Source organism: Cervus elaphus, chromosome 21 (assembly GCF_910594005.1).
Source record: "Cervus elaphus chromosome 21, mCerEla1.1, whole genome shotgun sequence".
NCBI classification, from domain to species: domain Eukaryota; kingdom Metazoa; phylum Chordata; class Mammalia; order Artiodactyla; family Cervidae; genus Cervus; species Cervus elaphus.
Window position 1 is genome coordinate 81142480 of NC_057835.1, and position 27573 is coordinate 81170052.

Sequence of the window (27573 nt, forward strand, 5' to 3'; positions counted from 1 at the left end):
TATCCCTCTTTTGGTTTCTGTACTGAATCTCCTATTTACCTGTCAGGCTTCCCTGGGGGCTGGCGGCAAAGAATCTACCTGCAGTGCAGGAGACCTGGGTTCGATCCCTTGGAGAATAGAATGGCTACCCACTCCAGGATTCTTGCCTAGAGAATCCCCATAGACAGAGGAGCCTGGCGGGCTACAGTCCATGTGGTAGAAGAGTCAGACACGACTGAGTGATTAAGCACAAAGGCACACATTTTTCTGTCAACTTTTCCCCACCTTTCCACCCCCAAAGCTACTTTTATGTACCAAATATATATTTTATCTTATCTTTTAAGGAAATACTTTTTATTACATTTGTTATTAACACTATAAAACACAATTTTAACAGCCAGGAAATGTAATGCCATTGATCATATGTTATAAATAAATTAATTTGAGTTACTGTATTTTTTCATATGTAATTCAAAATTAGGTATAGATGCAAAAATGTCTTATTGCATGATAAAAATCTATGCAATACCATTTCATTACATTAAATTAAAATCATTCCTATAAGAGATTTTCCCTAAATTTTCTTTTGTTATTAATTAATTTTTATTGCTGGATAGTTGCCTTACAATATTGTATTAGCTTCTACTGCATGGAAAAATGAATCAGTCATACATATACATTAACATATATCCCCTCCCTTTTGCACCCAGAGAACGTCGTATAGAGTGAAGTAAGTCAGAAAGAGAAAAACAAATATCGTGTATTAATGCACATATGTGAAATCTAGAGAAATGGTACACATAACCTTATTGGCAAAGCAAAAATAGAGACACAGACATAGAGAACAAGTATGGATACCAAGGAAGAGCAGGGTGTCCTGAAGACTGGGATTGACATATATGCTCTGTTGATATTAAGAAACTGGATGACCACTGGGTGCGTGCTGTAGCACAGGGACTCTACTTAACCCATCCCCGAAACCGGTGAAATTGTCTCGACCTCCCTCCTTACATTCAGTAACAATAACACACTATCCTGGGTACGTCTCCAAATTGTGCTATGAACTGAAAGAAGGTGGAGCTTCCTCAGTCACAGTCCTGATTGGATTTCTCTCAATGGACTCCAAGAGCCATCAGCATGAAGCCTGAATCCTTTCAGCAAGCTCCCTTGTTACTTGAACACAGCCTGACCAGCCTAAATTTCCATCTCCGCATCCAGCTCCAAACCTAGCACGAGATGCTTCATGAAACTAATTTCTATTCCCTGACAGTGTTACAATCCCTCAGAACTCATAGTTTCGCAAGTGTTTGCTAGAACTGTCTTCTATCATTTCTCCCTGAAAGACATTTGACCAGTTCTTCGGGAGTCTTACTGCCTTGAATATCGTCACTTCTCAATGTCCCCTCCCATTTGTTCCTCTCCTCTCCCTGCCTGAAAGACACTGCGGTATGTAGTACCAGCATGGCTCTTGGAATCAGAGAGGCGCTCAAATCTTGCCTTTCCTCTCTTCATCTATATGACATTGACCAACTTAGTCTAATTTTTCTCAGCTATAAAATGTGGGGTTTAGAAAGTATGTCAGAGCTGTTATGATAGTGAAAAACATTACACAGGTAAGATCACTAGCTCATAGTCTGGCGTATAGTAGCTGCTGCTGCTGCTGCCGCTAAGTCACGTCAGTCGTGTCCGACTCTGTGAGACCCCATAGACGGCAGCCCACCAGGCTCCCCCATCCCTGGGATTCTCCAGGCAAGAACACTGGAGTGGGTTGCCATTTCCTTCTCCAATGCATGAAAGTGAACTGAACGTTAAGTCACTCAGTTGTGTCCGAGTCTTCGAGATCCCATGGACTGTAGCCTACCAGGCTATAAATGCTAATTTCCATATTAAGGTAGAATTGGTCTTCATTATTGTTCTCACTAAAGTCATTTTACATTGTGACTATATTTTAACACATATGTATGATCCCATATGGGATTCCCAGGGGGTGCTAGTGGTAAAGAACATGCTTGCCAATACAGGAGACATAAGAGACCTGGGTTTGACCCTGGGTAGGGAAGAGCCCCCGCAGGAGGGCACGGCAACCCCCTCCAGTGTTCTTGCCTGGAGAATCCCATGATCAGAGGAGCCTGGGGGGCTACAGTCCACGGGGTCACGGAGAGTCAGACAGGACTGAAGTCACTTAGCATGCATGAGCATGACCCAATATAGCAAAAGACTTTTAAAGTTAAAATCCTTGTTAGGCATTTTTGAATAAGAACACTGCCAAGTGTCTCAAGTATTCAGTTGAACATTAATAGCACCTGAGTTTCCACCTAAAGGCAGGAAGAGAACCCCATGAAGGATTAGGGGGAACAGAGCACAGAGCTCACACACGGGGTTGGAGCTGGGCCTGCTCCCAAGAGCCGGACGGCAAAGCTTCACAGGGCCGGGGCACCACGTCCACCTTGCCATTCCATCTGAAACTAGACGCCCTGCCAGGGGTGGGGACATGCAGGGGACAGGAGGGAGCAAGGACAGACGCTTCCTAGAAATGCAACCCAGGTAGGAGCTCCTGCCGCTCCTGGTGAGCCTCTCTCGGCGCCCTGCTCACCCCAGCCTCCAAACTCAAACAGCTCAATCTTGTTCCTCAAGGCCCCGGACAATCCCTCCCCTCATGGGAGAATTCCTGTCGCCTTTACCACTTCCTACCCACAAGGCGGCCCAGCCTGACTCAGCAAAGAGCTAGAGAGAGACAGCTGGAGGGAGGAACATCCTCAGTCTGCAGCAGCCCTTCCCAAAACAAGACGGAATGGCCCTGAATCTGGGCAAACCCAGTGGACACCAAACCTTGCTTTTGTGCAGAGATTTTTTTTTTAAAGTCAACTCTCTTCAAAACAATTCAGAATGTTTTTACCCTTGAGAAACTATGTGGCCACTTTCCTGGTTTACTCTGTTCACAGTGAGCTCCTTTTAGAGAGGCAGTTTCTGAACCTATGGGCTAAAACAGGACCACCATGCTAGCAAGCAGTTGGCAACTAGCTCAATGAAAGCATGAATGGACCAAGGTCTCAAAATAAAAAAAAAATTAAAAAATACCCCCAACTTAAAATAATCTTCCAGACCTCATTTTAATAGAGTCCCTGTCCATTCAGAGACTTTCATAAATAACCCCCCAATTAATGACATGTGTTTATCGGCAAAACCGCTCACCTGAAATACACAGTGGTTGGTATGCAGTTTATTTATGAGAAAGAAAGATTTGACCTAAGGATTAAAAATAGAGGAGCAGTACTCAACTAAATTTGCTAACTGCTCACCCCCAAAGCCTCAGGTATAGTCTATTTTGAGAAGAGTTCAATCTGAGGTGAAGTGCAAGTCTAGCTATGCAAGGAGCTAGCAAATAGTTCTTAAAAATGGAATGACCCTTCTATCTTGCAATGCTGCTGTTAGGAGTATTAGTGCAGAATTATTGCACCTAAGTCTGAATTTGGCGATAAGGAGTTCATGATCTGAGCCGCAGTCAGCTCCTGGTCTTGTTTTTGCTGACTGTATAGAGCTTCTCCATCTTTGGCTGCAAAGAATATAATCAGTCTGATTTCTGCATTGATCATCTGGTGATGTCCATGTGTAGAGTCTTCTCTTGTGTTGTTGGAAGAGGGTGTTTGCTTTGACCAGTGCATTCTCTTGGTAGAACTCTTTTAGCCTTTGCCCTGCTTCATTCTGTACTCCAAGGCCAAATTTGCCTGTTACTCCAGGTGTTTCTTGACTTCCTACTTTTGCATTCCAGTCCCCTATAATGAAAAGGACATCTTTTTTGAGTGTTAGTTCTAGAAGGTCTTGTAGGTCTTCATAGAACCGTTCAACTTCAGCTTCTTCAGCGTTACCGGTCGGGGCATAGACTTGGATTTCCGTGATATTGCATGGTTTGCCTTGGAAATGAACAGAGATTATTCTGTCATTTTTGAGACTGCATCCAAGTACTGCATTTCAGACTCTCCAACCAGTCCATCCTAAAGGAGATCAGTCCTGAATATTCACTGGAAGGACTGATGTTGAAACTGAAACTCCAATACTTCGGTCACCTGCTGCAAAGAGCTGACTCATTGGAAAAGACCCTGATGCTGGGAAAGATTGAGGTCAGGAGGAGAAGGAGATGATAGAGGATGAGATGGTTGGATGGCATCACCAAATCGATGGACATGGGTTTGGGTGGACTCTGGGTGTTGGTGATGGACAGGGAGGCCTGGTGTGCTGCGGTTCATGGGGTCGAAAAGAGTCAGACACGACTGAGCAACTGAACTTACTGACTGACGGATTGCACCTAACTGGGTGGACTCTCTAGTATCAGTTGCATTTTGTGGAATGAGATTGAGAGGAGGCTATATAATTATGGCATATCCAGGCCAATACACTGAAATCTTAAATGGAACCCTGTCATACCTTGGCCAGTGACTTCTCAATTATTTTCCATTGCACTTAGATGCCTCAGTGGTGCTCACAAGGATCTTCTGACCTGTTCCCTAACAACCCCACCTCTGTGTCTGGGCACATCTGCTTTCTTTCAGACCCTCACACATGCCAAAGTCTTTCTTACCCCTAGTCCTCGTGTTGCAGGAAGGGGGACCCCTCCCCCACCCCCGGGCCTGACAGTGGACTCCTGTCTAACACTCAGAAATGAATTTTCCAAGGAGACACACACTGACCAAGCAAAAGATTTATTGGGAAGGGGCACCCGGGTGGAGAACAGCAGGATGATAGAACCAGGAGAACTGCTCTGCCCTCAGTCTTGCAGACAAGGGTTTTACGGGACTGGGGGTAGTTTCTGGTTGTCTTTGGCCAGTCATTCTGACTCAGCATCCTTCCTGGTGGCAGGTGCGTTTTTCATCCTTCTCATGGATTCCAGGGAGAAGGACTCTGGAAGGCTGATCGACTTCTCCCTGTTTGGGCCTCTCCTAAAGTCTGTAGGCTGACTTCTCGGGGCAGGACCGTATCCCTTATCAGCCTTTCCTCTTTCGAGACCTCTCAGGCAAAAGCACCGGGCTGAGGCGTGTACTTCCGGGTCGCGAATTTCCCCAGTCCCTGGGCAGGCTCTTCCTTATTTCTGCTCTTGAGGCAGCTTTTCTCATCCTCACATGTTGGCTGTACTGTCATCGAAGCTGCTTCTCTTTCCACTCCCTTGCCCCTCAGCACCTGTTTAATTCTCTCACTGTGCGTATCACAACGAAGCCCTGCGGTTTTTGAATGGCTCTTGTTTTCCACTAAAGTACAAATTCTGTGAAGGAACCATGTTTATCTTATTCAGTTTCATCCTCAACAGCAAGTATAGGTACTGGCATGTAGTAGATGATGAATTAATCATGACATGATACTAAATAGTGAGTGATATCCCAATTCAGTTCTACCACACTCCTGTTACGAAAACCAGATTTGTTTTGCCTGATGGGCGCAGGTTAAAACGCTGAGGCACCGACTTTTACAGCAGAGAGATTATTTATTTGAAAGGCAACCAAGTGAAGAGACACGTCAGGTCAGATCCATCTCCCAGAAGACAAGAAGCTTGGGGTGTTTATGGGATAAAAAACAGAAGAGGCAGGGTGGTCTGGGGCTTGGGGAGCAGGAAGATCACAGGGAGAGGTGATGGGAGAAGGTACAGTAGTCATCGTCCTCTGTGCAGGTGTGACTAAGCGACAGGCCTCTGCACATTCAAAACCCAGAGGCACACAGCACGACCTGCAGGGGGAACTTCCGGCTCTTTGAGGTCAGAAGGTCGCTGAGAGTGGGTGTTTGCGCGTGCCCAGTTGGAGGGTTGGGAGTCCTATCCAGTCTTAACCAGCTCAGCTCAAATTAGACACAGCTGACTCCAAGTTCCTGGGAAACAGACTAGGCAAACATCTTATTATTTAGGCTACATGCCACTTGGAGGACATGCAAGTGTTTTTGTAGATGACCTTGATTTGTCAAGGCAGGTGAAATGGATTTGACTAATGATTACCTATGGCTTCGCTCCCACCCTATTTACCCCAAACTCCAAAGCCCAATTCCAGCCTTGCCCACCCCCACCTTCACCTCTTCCCTTTTCCATAACATCTTCCCTGAGCGTACGAAGGGCCAGAGACGTGCATGGAACACAGCAGATGCTGGACAAATACAGCTGTCTTCAGTATTACCACAGCACTTCTTCCAGTGTATTCCTGTAGCTGTGTTTCCCAAACATCAGTTTTTCTCATACCACTTCCATGATTTTTCCCATATCCCCACTGTCCATATACCATCTGTCCTGCTTTTGTTATGTACTTTTTAACACAGTGTCTTCCTTAAGAAAAAAAAATGTTTTTAATATTTATTTCTTTGGCTGCCCCAGGTCTTAACTGGCATGCAGGATCTGTGACCTTCGTTGGGGCGTGTGGTATCTAATCTTTTAGTTTGGGCATGTAGGATCTAGTGCCCCGACCAGGATCGAATGCAGGCCCTCTGCATTGGGAACACAGAGTCTTAGCCAGTGGACCACGAGGGAAGTTCCCTTAAGCAAATTTATTTTTAAAGGAAAATTTAACGTGCTATTCTTTGTGTTTTTTTGTTTTTTTTTTTTTGAGAAGATTATTAACTGTTAGAAATATGGCAGTACTGAGATGCCCCTTTATCCATAACACAATCAGAAGGACAGAAAATCTCTGAATGACTTCCTCACTTTGTGCTTCATTATTACTTATGGCCACAATTGGGTCCATCTATCAATCAAACCCTTCCGTCATATTGCGTTATTCTAACACTGTTCACTTAGCATTCATTATTCTCTACCTTGATTAGTTAAATACACTTTCATGCCTATATATCATCTCAGTGTCTTATTTCTCTTTATATCCTTCCTGGTTCTTAGGTTGATACTTATACAGAATATATGCTTAGTACACTCTCAGCTAAGTCCAATAAAAGCTGTGAAACAACTTGATCAAAAGAACCTGTTCCTCCAATGTTCAAAATATTTTTAAAAATAGATAGGTGAGACAGGATATTCAGTGGTTCTGGTTCCCTTCTCCCTCTGTCCTTCTGATCTCCCACAGATATGTTATCAATACATCCTCTACCTCATTCAAACCACCATGGTGGTGGACCATTAAGGATGTCCCTTTGTCTGTGTAAACTATATCCAACTGGGAAGAGGGCCCAATACAAGAAATGTATCCTTTTCATGCATGAAATACACTAGAAGCAAACCCTCTAATTTATATGAAACAAAGACCAAATAAAACCAGAAAAAAAAAAACTGAATGTGTGATTTATTATATTTAAGATTGGTCTATATTGGTCTATAAGGTTTAAATGTCTGTCATAATTAACAATAAATGAATGCAACTTTACAAAATCAGTATTTTAACACAGTACGGGACTAAATGTGGCAACTGTGCACTGGAAGATTGAGATTTCCTCAATGCAAATATGGAATATGCAGCACCATTTAGAAGCTTCCACTAAAAATGCAAGCTGCAGTAATTATTACAAGCTCTACTCAAAACACAGGACTACCTAAATCAAGCATTAGAGGAAAACAGTGGAGTCATTCAGGCGTAAGATGTCAGATTTGGTACAGGATTAAAATACTAGCATTTTTTAAAAAATGTCCTGGTTTCAAATTAATAAATACAAAAACAATATAAAAATATACACCAGTTGATAAGCCTGCAGCGCAGAGGGCCGGAAGGCTAGATCTCGCTTTCATACGTCTGCAGGTACGTCTTTAGGGTCAGAATTTCCGGGTAGCTGCGGCTGGTCTTGCGAAAGAAGTCCAAGCTGGTGAGATGCTCGATGTCCCGCACCCGCGCTGTGTGCATCTTGAGAAGCTCTTCTACCCATTTCGACTCGTCCTCTGAGCTCTGCCACGGAAAAGAAAGACAATCAGAGTCAGAATTTTCCAAAGGCGTTTCTCCAAACGCTGCGTTTGGTCCAAGTCCACACACGACCTCTGCGAACTCCTGCACCCAAAGCCAAGGTGTTTTCTTCCCCCTTGGGTTCCCCACGGCTCCCACATCCCCGCCACAATGCACCGCAAATACCGGCCCTCGGCTGGAAACATTTTCAGCGGCGATTAGCTGGACCGAATAAAAGCGAGGTGTGGTGCAAGAGGGCATTTGACTCAGTGGGTCCTCAGAACAGAAATCAAGATCGGGAGAGTGCAAGGCCCCGTAGCAATCAGTCATTTGTCTCTCTGCCCCGAGGTTGAATTGCACCGAGAAGCTGAGCGCAGGAGGACGGCAGTGCCTCGGCCTCCCCCGGGGGTGCAGAGCTTGTGCGCAGGGAGCGCACACGATGTGTGTGCGCCCCCTGGAGCTTCTGAAGAACATGCTAGATCGATGACGTCACCTATTAGACTGCAACGGACTGACATTGGAATGAGTTTGACTCAACTTATATCAACTGAGCCGCCCAGTGGGTACACCTGGCACTTTGGGGCCCAAGAGGCCGGGGTTGGAAATGCAGTTCTTCCGCTTCCTGCCTGGGAGACCTCGCTCAAGCGCTCTGACCCCTCTCGGCCTCGGTTTCTTCACTGGTACACAAGACGAAGAACGAAGAACGCTTACTGCAGCTCCGGGTCAGGAGGAAGGACAGGGAGGAGGAGGGAGGTGAGAGTGAAAAAACCATCACGGGTGTTCCCAGGATGGGAAGAAAGGAAATCTCTTTCTGTCTTCACCGCTTACCAAGAGTCGCCTCATTGGCCCAAACTCGAGGTGAAAGACCATTTAAATGTCTCACACTAATTTATTTCACATCTAAGGAGAAATGAAAAAAAGTAGTGCCAGGACGTCCCTAGTGGTCCTGTGGCTAAGACTCTGTGCTTCCAGAGCAGGGGGCTCAGGTTCGATCCCTGGTCAGGGAACCGGATCCCACATGCCACAACTGAGACCCGGTGCAGCCAAATGAATCAATAATTAATTAGCAAAAAAAGAAGAAAGAAAAATGCCAACAAAGCATTATTTTAAAAATCCTTTTAAAAAATATTTTTTACTTTTGAGGGAAGTTGAGAGGAAGAATGAGATCTGAGAACTTTGAGAATGTGGGGAAATGTCTACCTTTAGAGAAGAGAGGGGGCAAGAGGGTCTTTGCAAATAATCTCATTCCCAAATTGCCACGGCTGCCAAGAGTCTTTCTACAAGTTGAAGGGCAGCTGCATGTCCCAGGACTGAGACAGCTCAGGCATGCCTTCGCTGGAGTCTTCCACCGCAAGCGGTCTCCGTGAGCTACACCAAAGCCCAAGAACCTGCACTGAGTTTTCTCGGAAAGCTCCAACCCACATGGGCCTGGACGCGGAGCTCTGGCAGCTTGTGCCAGTGCTAAATACGTCCAGGAGGGTGTTGGTTCAGGAAACTGATGCCTGGCCATCCCCATCAGAAGGAAGAAACAGGAAGAAATTGCTTTGGAGGCTGGGGGAAATAAGGATTTTAACCCTCCACGCCCCACCCTCCTCACCCAGGCTGACCAAGATCTTTGCGATTCATAGGAAAGGAGAGGCCTAAATATAACTCTGCCCACAACGGTACTGACCAGTCCTCAGTGTGACCATATATAATTAACGAAGTAGGAGGTCTCCAAATGGGTCGGGACCCCCTCAGAGTAAGCAGAGTAAGCACGAAGAGATATTTTGGGAGAATTTTCATATTCGACTCATTCATTTGATTTTTCAATGGTCAGTAAGTGTAATGTTTCCTTTGTAAACGCAGTCTTTTGCATGTGTGGACAAGGGGTGAAAAGGTTTTTCCTAATTTAAATAATGGCCAGCTGGGATTATAAGAATTTGGGGAAAAAATCTGTCTTTTGCTATTTCTTTCCTAGGGAAGTGATTTGCCAATTTCATCTGAGAGGCATTCTCCTTTGGTTCTCACAGGCTAAAATCCAGCCTCCAATTAGTCAAAATACTGGGCTACACTACAAGGAAGAAAATGACTTCTGCCTCTTGCTAGCTGGCAACCCACTGAAGTATTTGCTGCAGGAGACTCTAGTATGAAACGCAAAACTAATAAAAGTCAAATAAAAGTTCAAGTGACCCAAGAGAGAAAAAGAAAAACTTTAAAAATAAATAACTTTACACATTAATGCAAATGAAAGCACAATCCAGGGACTGGCTTAGTGTTTGTTTTGTTTTGATTTTGTTTTTGCTATGGGCATTTATCCTTCACCTGCCTTCCTCCCAAATGAGCTTGTGAATTCAAGTCCCAGCAGTTTTAAGATGGCCCTTAAAAGTAAGGATGTAATTCAACATGACACGTGCACTCAATGCTCATTGCAGCACTATTTACAAAACCCAGCTCATGGGAACAACCTAAGTGTCCATTAACAGAGGAATGGAAAAAAAAGATGTGGTATGTATATACAATGGGATATAACTCAGTCATAAAAAAGAATGACATTGGGTTATTTGTAGAGATGTGGATGGACCTAGAGTCTGTCATACAGAGTGAAGTCAGAAAGAGAAAAACAAATACTGTCTATTAATGCATATATGTGGGATCTAGAAAAATGGTACAGAGGAACCTATTTCCAGGGCAAGAATAGAGATGAAGATATAGAGAAGGGACATGTGGACCTGGTTGGGGGCACACAGGGGAGGGCGGGACGAACTGGCAGGTTGGGACTGACATATATACACTAGCATGTGTAAAGTAGGTAGCTAGTGGGGACCTGCTATAAAGTCCAGGGAGCACAGCTCAGTGCTCTGGGATGACCTGGAAGGGTTGGATGGACAGGAGGGATGGTCCAAGAGGGAGGGTATATAATATGTACAGTTGGTTAATTTCATTGTACAACAGAAACTAACAGCATTGTAAAGCAATTATACTCCAATTTAAAAAAATAAAAGAAAGCACAGACAGTGTCTATGTGGCAGGGGATTCTTCAGGAAGAAGCATGCTGACCATAAGCACTACAAGAAATACTGCTAAGCTCTGGGCAGAGAGGAAGACGTGAGGACATCAGTGGACATCGTCAGACAGAACACTGGGATGAATAAAAACTGCCTTTGAGCTGAGTTCAGAACAATGTTTTCAAGCTCCCCCCCCCCATCACCAGATTCCCCAAATGACAGGAAAACGTGAACACCTTTCCCCCAAGAACTTAGGTGTCTCTTAAATGGCTTAAGTCTGAAATATCTTTGTAGTCTCTGCCTTGTCTTAAACATGTATGACAATTTTGAATTTCACCCCATAAAATATGTGTTTACTTTTTAGCAAAAATGTTACCTCCCCACAACAAAATTTCAGTAAAACTGAAGTTCAGATCCAGAGGTATTACACTGCCCCCCCACCCTGGTACACCATTAACTACTCCTGTGGGTGTAGATGATCAGAATTGAGAAGGTCAAGCCAATCAGTTGAGGATAGCTCCTCTCTCACTTGAGGCACCCTTGCTTCTCCACCTCCCATCCAGTTATTTCTAAGATCTTATTGATCCCTGTAATACAATATTGCTGCCTTCCACCTTCCTTTAGAAATTTCCAAGACCACACCCCAGTTCAAGTTCTGTTACCTCAATCCTAGGAATCCCGCCAAAGCCCTTTAAGGACCATGCTTAATCTTCTCCAATTCTAATTTATCTCCCAAAACAGAGGCCAAAATATTGCTCTTATGTCTAAGCATTTTTTGTGGTTATCTTTGTGGCTCAGCTGGTAAAGAATCAGTCTGCAATGCAGGAGACCTGGGTTGGGAAGATCCCCTGGAAAAGTGAAAGGCTACCCACTCCAGTATTCTGGCCTGGAGAATCCCATGGACTATACAGTCCATGGGTCGCAAAGAGTGGGACATGACTGAGTGACTTTCACTTCACTAATGTCAATGCAAATAAGTACTAAGGCTCCAAGCTTCCACTATAGAAATCTGGTAGATTCAAAAGAGGATGGGCTTTTGAAAACAGAGGTCTTGAATTTAAAGTTCTGTTCTTCTACTGACTAGGTAGAAGGTAACCAGATAACCATGCTTTTCCTTTATGAGCTATAGGTTCCTCAAAAGCTAATAAAAGGGGAGGGGGAGGGGGTCATACGTACCTGCCTAATAGGGTAATAAGATGATGAGAAATAATATAAGAGACAAGACTGCACAATACTGGATGGTTAACATGGACTCAATCAATGGTAACAACTACTACTATTGGCTGCTATGGCTATTTTTATTTTACTTTAATTATTATTATTTTTGGCCTCATGAAATGTGGGATCTTAGTTCCCCAACCAGGGATGAAAACCAGGCCGCCTGCCTTGGAAACACAGAGTTTTAACCATTAGACCACCAGGGAAGGCCTGACGACTTTTATTTCAAATTTGATTTTACACAATTTTAAAACCTTATCTCCCACAATGATCTTCATTTCCAATATTCTGAGCAAACTTATAACTTTTTTTAAGCCATATTTAAAATTTCTATTTTTTCCTGCATCCATTGTTTTTTGTTTCAGATGGTCATAGCCTCAATCTTCACCTGTAATTGAAGACCTAGCCTCAAAACTGCCCTGTCCACAAAGCTGAAAATCTGTCTTGAAGCTATTCTTAAGGCTCTTTGCCTTTTAGTGAAAAGCAATTTCTGTGCTTGTTTCATTTGCTCTCGCCTGGAAGCCTGCCTGGAGGAGCGACTATGTTAAACACAGCATCGTTTCTCCCAGGGTACCTTACCTAAATAATTAAGGAATTTAAGCACCGCTTGTTGACTAAAAATTTTCTCCTGGAGATTTTCTCTCTGATCCTTCTATTCTATAAACAGAAGCATAGAGACTATTCTAAAATCAACTCTGAAGCACCAGGTTTCCATCACATTAAAGAGACCTGGAGTGGTCACGTGATTTGCCCCCAAGCGCAGCATTAGACCAGAGCTGGGAGCACACAGCATGACTCCTGTCTGCCTTCCTGGGCCTTCTGCATCCTGCCGCCCTGCTTTCATGTTGGAATAAGTGAATCGAGTCATCTGTGCTCTTTAAGAATGGGGTGACCTGTTATACCTGCCCTTACAACTAGTAGTAAATCAAAGTCTGATGTGTAGAGCATATATTCCTGTGTGTTTGTGTCTATATTTAAAATGGATAACCAACAAATTCCTACTGTATAGCACAGGGAACTCTGCTCAGTGTTACGTGGCAGCCTAGATGGTAGGGAAATTTGGGGGAAAACGGGGGTATATATATATCCCCAAATGAATCCCTTTGCCCGTCACCTGAAACTTTCACAACATTTCTTAATTAGCTATTGTTGTTGTCATTTTAGTCACTAAGTTGTGTCTCTCTTCGACCCCATGCACTGTAACCCACCAGGATCCCCTGTCCATGGGATTCTCCAGGCAAGAATACTGGAGTGGGTTGCCATTTCCTTCTCCAGAGTGATTGGCTATACTCCAATATAAAAAAAGTTTTAAAAGTTTTTATTAATGAAATTTTCAAACATCCACAAAAGTAGAGCAAATGATATAATGAGCTCCTGGGAGCTCTTCCCTCATTTCAGTAACTACCAACGTTGTGCTACTTTTCACTGTTTTAAAATATATTTGTCTTGTGCAAAACTGAAGACATTTGAGCACTTTTATCATTTGTCAAGAGCAAACACTGAAACAGAACTATATTAAATGCACAATACCCTTACATTGAAAAATAAAAAGCCATTAGGACACAGAGTTCCCAAGTGTTAGGCAGTTTTGTTGGGTCCCTTCCAAAGACTCAACTTGTGTATACCCATTTGTATAGTCCAAATGTTTTATAAGTGTGTTCTAGTTCAAGGGTGGGGATATAATTTAAGACACAAAGATGAATTCTGTCAGCAAATCCCAAAGGACGCTGCTTTTATAACAGTACATTTTTTTAATTTTCAAAATTAAAATATCAACATCACTAGCAACACCACGTTTACTGTGTAAAGTTCAAATTTTCTTTGCTTGCTCTATTTGTTCTTGAACTGTATCCCATGAAGGGAGTGTGGTCAGAGTGCATGTGTGCTAAGTTGCTGCAGCTGTATCTGACTCTTTGCAACCCTACAGACTGTAGCCCTCCAGGCTCTGTCGTCCATGGGGTTCTCCAGGCAGGAATACTGGAGTGGGTTGCCGTACCCTCCTCCAGGGGATTTTCCTAACCCAGGGATCAACTCTGCATCTCTTATGTCTCCTGCATTGGCAGGCAGGTTCTTTACCACGAGCACCACGTGGGAAGCCCTAAGGTCAGAGTGCATATACATAATTTATTTGAATTCTTTTCTCTGTGCAGTTATGCTATACACTTGATGCACAGTCATTTATCTTGTTTTATTTAATAGGTGTACATATAGCTGATTCACTTCATTGTGTAGTGGAAACCAACACAACATTGTAAAGCAACTATATTCCAATTACAAAATAATAACAGAAGGAGAAGGTGGGATGCTTTGAGAGAATAGCACTGAAACATATACATTACCAAACGTAAAACAGATCGCCAGAGGGAGTGTGATGTGTGATGCAGGGCACCCGAAGCCGGGGCTCTGTGACCACCTGGAGGGGTGAGGTGGGAGGGGACAGCTGTGTGCTTAGGGCCGGCTCACACTGACACACGGAAGCAACATCACAACACTGTAAAGCAATGATCCTCCAACTAAAACTAAACAAGTTCCCCTTCGGCCTTACAAATAGGGTGAAAATATGCCCCTCATTTAAGCATGGCTCATCCCTGTTGTCTGTAGTTGTTATTTCATAGTATCCTCCCTTCACTTCCAGAAATGTTCTGGTTTGGATAATAATAATATTGATAATAATAAATACCTGTGTACTTACTGAACAGAACCTAAAAAAGATAAACAAGTAAATTTTAAAAAGAAATAATAACAAAATAGAAAGGCTTTTAAAGCAATGAAAGTGGAGCACGATATACGGGTGAGATAAAGGAGCGCGGGGCGGAAGCGGAAGCGGAAGCCTCGAGGGCCGCCATGCCTGCACTCACGTTGCAGCTCTCGTCGTTGTCGGGCCTGTGGGGCAGCACGAAGGCGGACACGGAGAGCGGCCCGTCGCAGCGGTCGGCGGGCTGCGTGAAGTCCAGGCAGCTGGTGAGGATGCTGTAGTAGTGGGTGGGCACGGGGACGGAGCTGCCCTCCACGTACCTGGCACGGGGAGGCAAGACGCGTTAGGGCTGACGGACAGCGCTTAGCCAAGTGTGGTCAGTGAACGCTGCCCCAGCGACTGCAAGGAGATTCCTCTCAGGGGAGTCTCTTTCTCACTTACAAGCGTTAACCCACTACTCTGTCTTTGAATATAATGTTTTCAGTGCCCGAAATCTTTCTCTAAACCTGGAAGAGCAGAAAAGATACTGGAGACAAAGAAAAACCGCCTGAACCCAGACGCAGAGGCTGGACACAATGGCAGGTCAACGGAGTAGAAATGGAAGTCGGGAAGAGTCAGTAAGCGCCGCAGTGGGAGGGCGCCAGAGGTGTGGAGTTTGGACAGTGAGGCTCCACTGAAAGCTTCCGTGCTTGGGAGCACCACTGTGAGATCCACATTTCAGGAGAGTAACTCTCATAGATTTGTATCAAATGGGCCAGAGGCAGAAAACACAGGAGCTAAGAAAAGAATAGCCCTTTCAAGCCACAGTGAGGTCCTGAACTTGGTACAGAGAACTCATTTACTGAAGAAGATTCTAAGGACTGAGTGCTAAGTGTAAATAATCTTTTCCGGTAGACCATAGCATAGGAAGTGATAATTCCTTACTTAGTTTTCTCTTGTCTTCATTTTTATCATTTTCAAAATACTGAAATTACGATTAAGCTGATAATATAATTTGAGCTTAAAACTATAACAATAACCATTAATAAATGTATGAGTAAGATAAAATTTCACTTACGGATGACTGGAAAGGCAGTAAGATCTATTTTATTACTTATCTATATGAAAAAAATTAACATTTTTGTCTAATTAACTATAAATCACAATTAAACCCTCTCATATTTTGTGTTACTCTCTGTTTCATACATGTATAAAATTAAATGATGATTATGAATTTGTTGTATTTATGTCTTCTTGCCTTCTCCACCAGACTGTAAGTTCCTCATGAATAGAGTATGCCTAATTCTTTTATATCCCTAATAGCACCAGAGAGGGACAGAAACGAGGTTTGATCAAAGTTTATGTGCAATTTCCTATTGAGATGTACTGACTCAGAAAACCTAAGGAATTTTAAAAGTTCCCCTCCCACCAAAATAAGGGAAACAAGGGAAAATTATTATATTCCCAGAAGAGTTATTAAAGAATAAATGAAAAAGATTTAATCTTTTGATACATATTCTTTTATGGAGCTGAAAGTACATTTATTTACCACAAATTCCTGTTTCTTTCAACTATCAATGCCATGTTTAATAAAAGGTCCAAAAGAACTGAAGAATTCACAAAGTGATTCAAAGAAGAACAGGGTTAAGAGGTATCAGCTCTTCTCTAGTACATGAATATTTGAAAAATATTCTTGAGTGAGATCTTGGAATTTAAAAGCTTACTGTTTGATTTTGTCTTGTGTGTCATGTAAGCCATCGTAGTCATAGTCAAAAATTGGTCCACTTATCACGTTAACTCCATTTCTTTCTGAAGCATATTTCTTCACCAGAACCCTTTGGAAATAATTCCAGATGCCTGTGCAAAGACAAAATCAGTTCTCCGTGAACAAAACTCCTTGCTTTGGCCGAATTCTCTCTAGGGTGTGTTAAACAAGACACATATCACAAGTTAAGAGACAGTAGAGCTGTTGTGATTCTTGAGAAGCCATCGTAAAGCATCAGCTGTGTGTGTGTCATTTATGCGCCAGAAAAGAGAAAGACATGGAGACATTCATTGGTAGAGGAGTTTAACCTAGGTGAACTGTCAGGGAAGCCTTTGCAGATGAAGTGGTTATTAGGCTGAGCTCTGAAGGGGATTTTTCTGAGCAAAGAGGTGGAGACAGAACATTCCAGGAAGACAGAATAGCTGTGCAACGGAGAAAGTATAGTGTTTGTGAAAAACTGCAAAAAGGCCTTAATCTACTTTTTTTCCTTTCATGATGTCATAGATAGACTCATTCCCAAGTTTATGTCTCTAGCCCTAACCTTTCCATGTGGTTCCAGACATACTATCCAACCACCCATCTCACGGTACATTTGAAGACCTCATAATCATATCTAACAAAAAATTATTCAAACAGAATTCTTAATTCTCCTTCTCACTCCAGTTCCAACTCTTGGCTTCTCCATCACCGTCAGTGGCATTCGCTCTCGGATGTTTGGGTCAAAATCCTAGGATTCACCCCGGACTTGTCTGCTCTCCTCATACACATGTGGCAAAGTCCTGGCAGTGAGACCTCCAAAACACAGCCCAGTCTTCTAAAGCTGACCACTCCTCACCATTCTCACTGTGTCTATGCTGATCTAAGTCACCATCTTCTCTTGCAATGAGCTGCCACAAAAGACTACTTCCTGGGCCCCCTGGGAGAAACTCTTCCTTCTGTGTAGCTCAGGAGTCCCCAACCTCCAGATCCAATGCCCGATGATCTGATGTGGAGCTGATGTCATACCAGAAATAAAGCGCCCAATATGTGTAATGCACTTGAATCATCCCCAAACCATCCCCTTCCCATCACGGAAAAATTGTCTTCCACGAAACTGGTCCCTGGTGCCAACAAGGCTGGGAACCGCGGGCTGTATGCGGCGGTTCTCTCTGGAGCAGCCAGACGGATCCTCTCACACCATGAATCAGAGAGTGACTCACACTCCCCAGCACCCTTTTCTCATACTCCAGATGATTTCTCCCATAATTAGAACAAAACCCCAACTGTCCACCATGGCTCCTGCCTCCCTCTGTGACTCTCCTTCCCATTCCGCATCCCCCCCAGCTACTGGCTTTCTTCTGCCCCTCTACTTGCTGAACGCGCTTCAGAGTAAGGTGCTGCACATGCTCCTCCCTCTGTCTGGAAAACTCGCCCTTGATCTGTGATTCCCGGCTGTCTCCTCCATGGTTCACTTCTCAGTTTCACAGTCACACTCTAGAGAAGACTTCCCTGTCCAGGCTAGCTCCAGTTCCATGACAGTAGATCGCGGGGGAAGGACAGGGGTGGAAGGGAAAAGGCAAGATGGGAAACGCAAACCAGAGAAGTTGGCTCCAAAATGTTGGATGTGACTTACCGCGCTCGACGCTATTGGTTTGGTCAAAGAACTCGTTCAGGTTTTTCTGTACGATGTGATTGAAAAACTCAAACGAATATTTTGGCCAACCCAATACATGGGGGTTACGAGGTTCAGGCTGTTATCATTTCTTACCTCTTCTAATTAAAAAATACTTGGGCATTTTTCCCACGGGGTTTCAACTGCTGATGATCCTCTATTCTAAGCGAGAAGGACAGAGCAGGCCACCAGAGCCAAAATACCACGGATAATTATTTGCAATAAAGGAGGGAGGACAGTGGGGGAGAAGTCCAAATGTTAACTTAAGCATAAAAATTGGAGAGGCACAGAAGGAAAGAAATAACAATGGGAACAGTCCAAAGGCCAAACCCACAGAAATGTGGCCTGTGAAAAAACCATTCCCTGCTGAAGAACAGCGGGCCCTCTGTGAAGGGCCTTTGGCCACATCAGCCTCAGGGTGGGACGGTGTGTGTGTTTCCTTTATTGCTGCTTGGTCAAAAAGGCATCAGCAAAGAATAAAGAAATCCAGGAAACCCAGATTTGTGGAAACTCAATGAAGCTGCATTCCATGTAATATTATGACAAATGGATTTACATGAGTTTATGAAACATTTCTCCACTGGGCCCAAGAACAAGCCAGGAAACCTCCTCTTAAAAGCATACTTTAAATTTTCACTCATATGCAACAGAGTCTACCTTTGAATAAGCCCTTATTTACTAACTGAGGACATCAAATAAACATTTTTTTTTCTCTAAACCATGTTGGCCATTTCACCGATGTCAAGTTGAGGAGGCATGGCCCTGTAGATGACACTTCACCATCTCATGTTTTGGTTTTGACATTTTATTTTAGTCCTGAGAGTCATGTAACACAGCCCAATGCTCCTTTACTAAGTGAAATTATGTAGAAATGTTTCCTTTCCCACCTTTCCTAGAAGCATCAAGGTCTGCTTGCTATAAATGAAATAAAGGGAGGTCAAGTCTACTCCATAATGCCTTCTCTATCTTTGAAGACATGGATGGGTGGATGGATGGATGGATGTACAGTAGATGGAAGGAAGATGGATGGATGGATGGATGGATGGGTGGGTGGAAGGAAAATGAATGAATAGATGGATGGATGGAAGGGCAAATGAATAAATTCTTTGTTATCAGAAATAGAAAATGGATTATTTTGTTCACTGGACAATTAAGTTACAAACCCATATAAGCCATAGAAGTCATGCATTCAAATCTTATAATTTTACAAATGAGAGGCTAAATGGCATTTCTGTGATCACATAGGCAGTGGTCACACTCCAGGGACCAGAACTCATTTTGGGAGCCAGAGCTCACCATGATTATACCATTCATTTCATCACTATCACCCACAAATATTTATATCATATAGAAAGAGATTATGAGTGTATATAATTTACTTAGCCCTAAAACCAACTGAATTTATACTCTGATGATTCAGAAGACTCATTAAGGTCTTGCTAGGTTTCAGGATCAATATTCAGAATACATCATCACCATTCCCCTAAAGGAAGGGCTGTTCGTGGCTTTTACTGTAACATTCAGTAAATAAATACAGATGATGTTAAATGTTAGGTAGCATCCAAAATACAAAGACTCTTTAAGCCACTGATAGAGTGAGCACTGAAATGGGAAGAACAACAGATTAGAAGCACAAACTTGGTTTAGCTCAGCTTCTACCATTCATGACCAGAGTCACTTCTTGTGACTTCAATTTCTTAATTATAAACAAGGGATAAATAAAAATCACCAAGCTCCCTCACAGATTCATAATTTGGATTAGCAGTAGAGAATTACATTACATTAAAGGTTGTTGAAAATTATAAAGGCTAAACACATGAAAGGTATTATTAAAATGAATCTAGAGGTAGCAAAAGTAAGTGATAAATTTAGAAACATTTCTTTCCACAAATAATAATCTACTAGGTAAATATTGGACTTACGTTTAAAAGCAGGATACATTGGAACCATATTGGTTACAAGGAATGCATCATATTTAGCTTCTGGGGATGAGCTCAGATCTAAACATTAGGAAAACAAATAGTGTCTATTACACACTAAAATCGACATCAATAAAAGTAATCTTATAAAATGACCCAAACTGCATGCAGTGACTGGACCGACTCTTTCATTCCCACTTATCCCCTCTATATGCCATTGCCTACTTCTCTTCCCACTCCACCTCTCTTCTTCACTCAATCCTTCTCCTTAAATAAAATTTTTATGTTCTTTTGCTTCCAACCTAATCTTGGGTCTACTAAGTATTATGTAAAAGAGTTCCTTGACTTCACCAGTGTAATTTGGACTTTAAAAAATGTCATCAAGGTAATGAGAGATAATTAAAGGGCTTCATGTATTCTTAGGAGATCACATCTATAGTATTATTTAAAAGATTAATGTCTCATTAATTTCCCATTTCACTTTTAGATTCTCATTTAACGATGTCAGGAGACACAGTGAATGTTCCCTTGCACTTTAGAACTCCCTGGGAATAGGATTTGTGAAAGCTGGTCTCTTTTCTGGCTGCTTTTGGAAGGCTCCCAGAGAAGTTCATCTCCTCAGCCTCTTGAGCACCCCTCTAAAAACCACTGAAATCCTAAATACCAAGTTGCACACGCCAGACTCCGCAGAATAACACCCCTCTAGAATGGTTAGATCCTGGTCTTCTGTAACTTACAAGGAGGAAAGAGGAATCCATAGGACATCTGTTTATCATTTTTGTAGGCCAAACAGCTCTGACTGAAACTCGGAGAAATGCGGACATCAGGCCGGACGCAGTTGGTCAGGTGCTCAGCGATGCCAGAGACCTCAGCCTGAATGGTGAGTCACAGTCGTCAGCAAAGCCGTGGTAGAGACAGTACCAAACCAGCGGGGAAACACTGAAGCCAGACTGCTTGGTTCCACACAGCCAAAATCAAAGCCCCATTAGCTTTTACTATAGCTCATATTCTGATAGTCTCTCTTTAAAATAAACAAACAAATAAGAGAGGACTTCCTTGGCAGTCCAGTGGCTAAGACTCCGTACTTCTAACTCAGGGGGGTAGGTTCAATACCTGGTCAGGGAACTAAGAGCCCATGTGCCACTTGGCCAAAAAAGAAAAATATACTCTTAAAAAAATAAAAAGACCTCACTTTTAAATGCACTAAGCTAGTAATTTTCAAACTCTTTTTCCCTACTAGCAGAACTCTCTTTATCAGTCTTGGGTAAAACAATAATACGGAAGGCAGAAATTTCACTGTTGACATAATGAATGAGATTCCACAGAAGACAGCTTAAAAAATAACATTCTGAGAAATAATATAGACGTATCTCCTATTTAAAAAAAATAACTTTATGTATTGTTTGTGCCCGAGTACAAATTAACAAGTAGTTATGTTTGGGGCAGTTGAAGTAGTCCTTTGTATTCAAGTAGTCCTTTGTATTCAGAAATTAGAAACATATCTCAACTGCTAATAAATTTTTCTAATTTCTGATATAAACTGAACTATCTCATCTTTACCAAAACTGAAACCCCAACATAAAACAAACCTTCGTTAACAAAACAAAACAAAACAAGATGTTAGTGGGGTCAGGCTGTGATGTGTGGAGCCGTGGATATATGGGAAATCTCTGTCCTTTCCATTCAATTTTGCTGTGAACCTAAAACTGCTCTAAATAATAAAGTATATTAAAACACACAGCCAAATCTTGATAGCTCCTGAAACTACTGGGCCATGACAAGCAGAGTAAAAGAAACTAACAGAATTAGTATGCTATGTTATTTCACATATTACCGTGAAGTTATTAGAACATGGCAGAAAGCCTAATTCAAAATATTTTACAATAGATCCTATGTAGGATTTCTTTCATCAGGAAAAATTAAAGTCTCTTCTAAGAAAAAATTCTGTTCCGCCAGCAATCATTCTATTAAGGCATGGAGCGTAATGACATGAAGAACATGAAACCCAATTTTCTCAATGACCTGTTTGGAAACAGTGTATGATGTCCAGAGTGGCATTAGAAATATTTCACTATAACCGCTTTCAAAGTCAGTGTGATATAAGATATCATATCTAGTCCGATAGAGTACAGCAGGCCGTCCATAGAGGAGATGTCTCTCTAGGAAAGAAAAAATAATCTGTCTTAAATACAGATTACAATGTACATCAAATGTTAAAGACTCTTTGGAAGAGAGTCAAGTTGTCCAACATTTGCTTGCTTACTTATTAATAATGTAGTTCCTTCTCCTTAATTTAATCAGGTTAGTGTTCCTAACACTTTGGTGGTTTATTTGATCACCTAAGCATGGGTCAAGGCTTCCAGTCATCAAAACTGTAATGCAAATGCCATATTTATTTTAATAATTATTTTCCAGTTGTAAAGAATTTTAATCCACATGGGAAAGAAACATAGTAAACTGTGAAATGATTCAGCTGAATGGGAAGTCAAGACAGTTGGATTTTTATAGAATTAATTCCTTTGACCCTGAAAGGCTCATCAAATTAACCAGCGATTTAATTAAGAGAAAGGCACTCTTTGATCATTATTTGTAAACTGCAACTCAAATACGCATTATTTCAGCATAAAAAGTGAGCAGTAATGAGCGTTTAAAGTAAGTAGCTTTGTGACACGTAGGAAAACCCTTTAGGTAAGAACTTAAAGGAACATGTATAGATAAAATAAGTGGCGTTCAAGAGGGTCCTTTGAATACAAAAGGAAGGTTGGCAGTTAGCAAAGAACTCAGTTAAGACCCCAGAATGTAGATTCCTCTTAGGAAGAAATAAAGGTTTGAAACCTTCATCTTCTAAGAAGAGAGGGGACATGAGTGGGCGAACCTTCATTCCACACCCACAATAAATGCCTCAAGCTTGATCTGCCCATTTTAGATAGGCCAAAGTCAGAATTGCCATGGACTCTTAGAAATTGAGGTCCTACAGATCGAAATAGTTAGCGACCTAGGCTTCGGCAATTCACAGTTCCCTAAGTGATGACCAAAAAAAAAAATTTGGTATGATTTCTATTAGAGAAAATCATTTCTGGCAATCACTTATTAAATTATGTATACATGTTGCTTTAATTAAAGTATTACCATTCTACGCAAGTAACAGAGAAAACTCTGTAGATTACTTTGCATGACCCTCCCAAGTAGAACTGCTGATTTGAGGCAAAACAGCCCACACTGTTACAGCACAAGCCTGCTCTGGGTAGTTGGGCTTCGTCAGCATTGCAGTAAATATAGAAGCCTTGGTTAAACTGCCGAATTTAGGGACCCACCCCTAAGAATTAGAAAACAATAGGCTAAATATTATATAAATGAAATACATAACAAACACATAAAAAGCCTGCAAATCGTAACAGTAGTACTTGGGAGCAGTTATTAACCAGGTCAGACTGTCCTTCAAAACTCAAACCAAACCTTTTCTAGGTTCAAAATTTCCATTAACGTTTTCCTTGATTTCATTTTTGCTGCCTCTGAATTTCCTGGTTTCAGCTGGAAGCAGAAGTATCAAGATTCTTTGAGAAGCTATTCTCTTTTTATCATTCAAGTTTTCATGCTTACCCAACACATTCCTCCAAGCTCAAATGCAAACCTGGTGGATTATCCAGTCTATCCCATTAAGGAGCACAGCAAAACAGCAACTGTGTTCCTTCACGCACCACCCCTCTTTAGAGCAGCCATCAGTCAGCAGTCCTGGACAATCTGTAGACTCCACCAACTCTGGTTCCTCCTTACTTCTTGTCATCCCTCCATTCCATGAAGGCTGACTGATTTGCAGAACTGCCCATAATCACTGTCAGCAACCCTGTGCTATGATATATGTGACGCCTTTTCTTTCCACTGGGAATAACTTTTCCATCAATCCTGTCATTTGTCTGCCTGCAAACATGTTGTCAATATATCCTCCCTTGTCAAAATGTGTGTCAGATCTTGGGTTATGGAATAGAGATAAATCGTGTGTGCCTGCTAAGTCATTCAGTCATGTCCAACTCTGTGTGACCCCATGGACTGCAGCCCGCCAGGCTCCTCTGTCCATGGGATTCTCTGGACAAGACTGGAAGCTCACAGTTCAGTGGGAGACAGAAACCTGGCATTAATAACTGAAATGCAGTCCGGTACCCACTCTAGCAGAGATACTGACATGGTGGAGTAGGAACATAGAGAATGGTACATGCCACAGATGGGGGTGAGGGCATCAGTGCAGTCCTTACGGAACTTAGGAAGCTAAGACACAGTGAACCCACATCCCATTTATGCCTATGCCCTGGCATAATCCCCCTTCTCACCCTGAAAAGGGGATGAGATAAAATGGTCATATCATTCAGCTCCCACGGAAAAGACAAGGGGAGGAGCGGGAGGAAGGGGACAGGAGGGGAGAGGCGTCCGAAGAGTCCCTTTCTCCTGAAACGTTTCTCTAGTTAAGCTTCTCCAAAAGCTTGTGCTTTTGCTCTATATGTACAGACTCGATTTTCTTCAGAAATGTGGGCTTCCTAGCTCCCAAGATATGTACTACTGGAGTTTTGGCACACGGGACAGAAATATATCATTATCTGACTCACTTTTCCCAGTGGTTAACTGACCATATATGATATGAAGCAAAAAAAAAAAAGTAGTAGCTTTGGCAGTCTCCTAAGAGCCTACGAGCTCCCCAATGACTGAAAGAATCTACTTGAGTCTTCCTGAAGCATAAGAGGTGAAATCATCTTTGCAGGAAGAAACATTTTAAGGCCCAGAATCAAAATTTAGATTTCCCTTTTTGGGTTTATCAGGGCTTCCCTGGTGGTTCAGTGTTAGAGTCTGCCTATAATGCAGGAGAACGGGGTTCGATCCCTGGGTCGTGAAGATTCCCTGGAGGAGGGCATGGCTACCCTCTCCAGTATTCCTGCCTGCATAATTCCATGGACAGAGGAGCCTGGAGGGTTACTGTCCATGGGGTCGCAAAGAGTCAGACATGACCGAGTGACTGACACTTTGCGGTTCATCAGGGTATCAAAGAGTCACAGGTTCTTGGTCACTGCCTGACTCTGCTACTCCAGCAACGCCTTAGACAAGCCACTCACGGCCTTTCTGGGTAGCAGAAAGCCCCTTGTTGGGGGAGCCACAGAGTGGACTTGGAGTTCAGTCTTTGTGCACATAGGGCTCTGTCCTGAGACCAGACACCCTGGAGATGAACTTCTAGTTTTGAAATACGTTCCTTGTGACTTTGTGACACGGATCTAGCATAATTTTTGTCTTCCCAGGCTGGGTTCCTACTCCATGAGATTCCAGACGGAGCCTCCATTCCACACCCCAGGTCCCTGTTTACAATAGTGTCTGGAATTCTTGGGACATGCCACAGTTCCCCTCCAGATACCACATTTGGCAAGTACTGGGAGGCGAATCTTTTTAAGTGGTGTGGACTTCCCCAGCCCTCTTTTTTTGTCTTCCAACGTTTGCTTGTCCAGACTGGAGTGTGTATTTCTTTTCCCTCTTCAGCTTTCTGACCCATATTCCCATAGATTAGCTGGCTGACTTGAGAGCCACATGAAAATCTCCCCTCTTTTTCTGTTTGTGTTTTAAAACATTCACTCCCACAATAATATGCTCTTACATTTTACCACAGACTCTCTGCCCCAGGTCTCTGCTTTCCTACCTCCTTTCTCCTCCTTTGCCTATGAGTGTCCACTGTCCTTTACTGCCAAGTCAACCGCTTCTGGGATTAGACTGAACGTCTCTGTTAGTGTCCTGTTCTTCCTTACCTCGGCCTTTAAAACACTGTGTCGTAACTTACCACCAGGCTAAATCTCACAATAAGATAATCATAACTTAATGAGGACAGGGCTTTTATTGATTTTGTTTACCATTGTATCTCTACCTCCAACATTGCCAAATATCGACCTGGATAAATAAATGATTGTTTTATTTGAAAACAAAATATTGTTCTTTATGACTTTTAAGACCTGGATTTCTACATGTGACTCGTCTAATAGAACCCCAAGAGACAGACTGGACAGACCAGTGTCACCTTCATCTTACTGATGTAGGAACTGAGGATTCATGATTTGTGTGAGATAATTCAGCTACACGACAGCACCCAGAATCCAGGTCTCCACCCCTGGCCCAGTACTCTTCTCCCAGCTTTTTACAGTCTCTAGGTGGATGCCGCCTGCTGGGTTATTCTAATGGAGAGCACAGTGAGTGGAAGGCCCACTTACTCTGGGCAGGAGCTCGGCCTGAGTCATGCCTTCTGAGAAGCTCATATGACCAGAAGTTTGTATCCAAGCATCTACTGCTTCAGAAACAACTTCCAAACCCTGCTATGCACTGAGATTCTCTCCAAACACTCTCTCTTTATTCCAACCCTTAAAATAAGAAGCATTTACAGAGGGAAGCACAGAGGCTTTAGTGGTCCTATAGAACTGGAGCCAGATCTCATCTCAGCTCTTTATAGCTTTGTGATTCTCTAACTTAACCTCCCAGAGTCTCATAGCTCTCTGAGATGTTGCATTCTTTACAAGAAAATATGTCAAGCACCTCGCTGTGTCTTGATCCAATGTAGTTGTAGTGTAGTCATTTAGTAAAGGAGATTTGATAAATTCAGGCTTAAATTGAAGAAAGTAAGGAAAACTCACTAGGCCATTCTGGTATGACCTACATCAAATCCCTTATGATTATACAGTGGAGATGATGAATAGATTTAAGGGATTAGATCTGGTAGACAGAGAGCCTGAAGAACTATGGACGGAGGTTTGTAACACTGTACAGGAGGCGGTGACCAAAACCATTCCAGAGAGAAGGAAACACAGGAGGGCAAAGTGGCTGTCTGAGGAGGCTCTACAGATACCGGAAGGCAAGGGAGAAAGGGCAAGACAGACCCAGCTGAATGCAGAGTTCCAGAGAACAGCAAGGAGAGATAAGGAAGCCTTCTTAAGTGAACAATGCAAAGAAATAGAGGAAAACAACAGAATGGGAAAGACTAGAGATCTCTTCAAGAAAACTTGAGAGATCAAGGGAACACTGCATGTCATAATGGGCATGATAAAGAACAGAAATGGTAAGGACCTAACAGAAGCAGAAGAGATTAGGAAAAGGTGTCAAGAATACCCAGGAGAACTGTACAAAAAAGGTCTTAATGATCTGGATAACCATGATGGTGTGGTCACTCACCTAGAGCCAGCCATTCTGGAGTGTGAAGCCAAGTGGGCCTTAGGAAGCAACACTATGAACAAAGCTAGTGGAGGTAATGGAATTCCAGCTAATCTATCTCAAATCCTAAAAGATTTGCCATTAAAGTGCTGCACTCAATATGCCAGCAAATTTGGAAAACTCAGCAGGGGTCACAGGACTGCAAAAGGTCAGTTTTCATTCCAGTCTCAAAGAAGGGCAATGCCAAAGAATGTTCAAACTACTCTACGGTTGCATTCATAGCAAGGTTGGCTATGAAATCCTTCAAGGTGGGCTTCGGCAAGATGTGAACCAAGAACTTCCAGATGTCCAAGCTGGATTTAGAAGAGG

At 42.7% G+C, this 27573-nt stretch overlaps 1 protein-coding gene and 1 long non-coding RNA gene across 9 annotated transcripts in view; one reads left to right on the forward strand and one right to left on the reverse strand.

Annotated features, from left to right (window-relative positions):
- Positions 1-3478: 3478 nt before the first annotated feature.
- Positions 3479-27166, forward strand: LOC122679585. The gene is made up of 3 exons (XR_006336442.1): positions 3479-3509; positions 4130-4132; positions 26991-27166. It is a non-coding gene; the product is annotated as an uncharacterized LOC122679585 (long non-coding RNA).
- Positions 7221-27573, reverse strand: part of ENPP2 (ectonucleotide pyrophosphatase/phosphodiesterase 2) — a 129513-nt gene continuing 109160 nt past the window's right edge. For 4 of the 8 annotated variants that reach the window (XM_043880411.1, XM_043880407.1, XM_043880412.1 and 1 more), the window contains 7 exons: positions 23497-23571; positions 22063-22199; positions 20778-20913; positions 20044-20121; positions 16430-16562; positions 14890-15046; positions 7221-7832 (listed from right to left, as the gene is read on the reverse strand). In XM_043880411.1, the coding sequence (XP_043736346.1) occupies positions 7662-7832; positions 14890-15046; positions 16430-16562; positions 20044-20121; positions 20778-20913; positions 22063-22199; positions 23497-23571 (887 nt within the window). In that variant the 3' untranslated portion in view covers positions 7221-7661. The remainder of the gene's footprint in view (positions 7833-14889; positions 15047-16429; positions 16563-20043; positions 20122-20777; positions 20914-22062; positions 22200-23496; positions 23572-27573) is intronic. The other 4 variants (XM_043880413.1, XM_043880409.1, XM_043880414.1 and 1 more) reach the window with 1 other exon arrangement.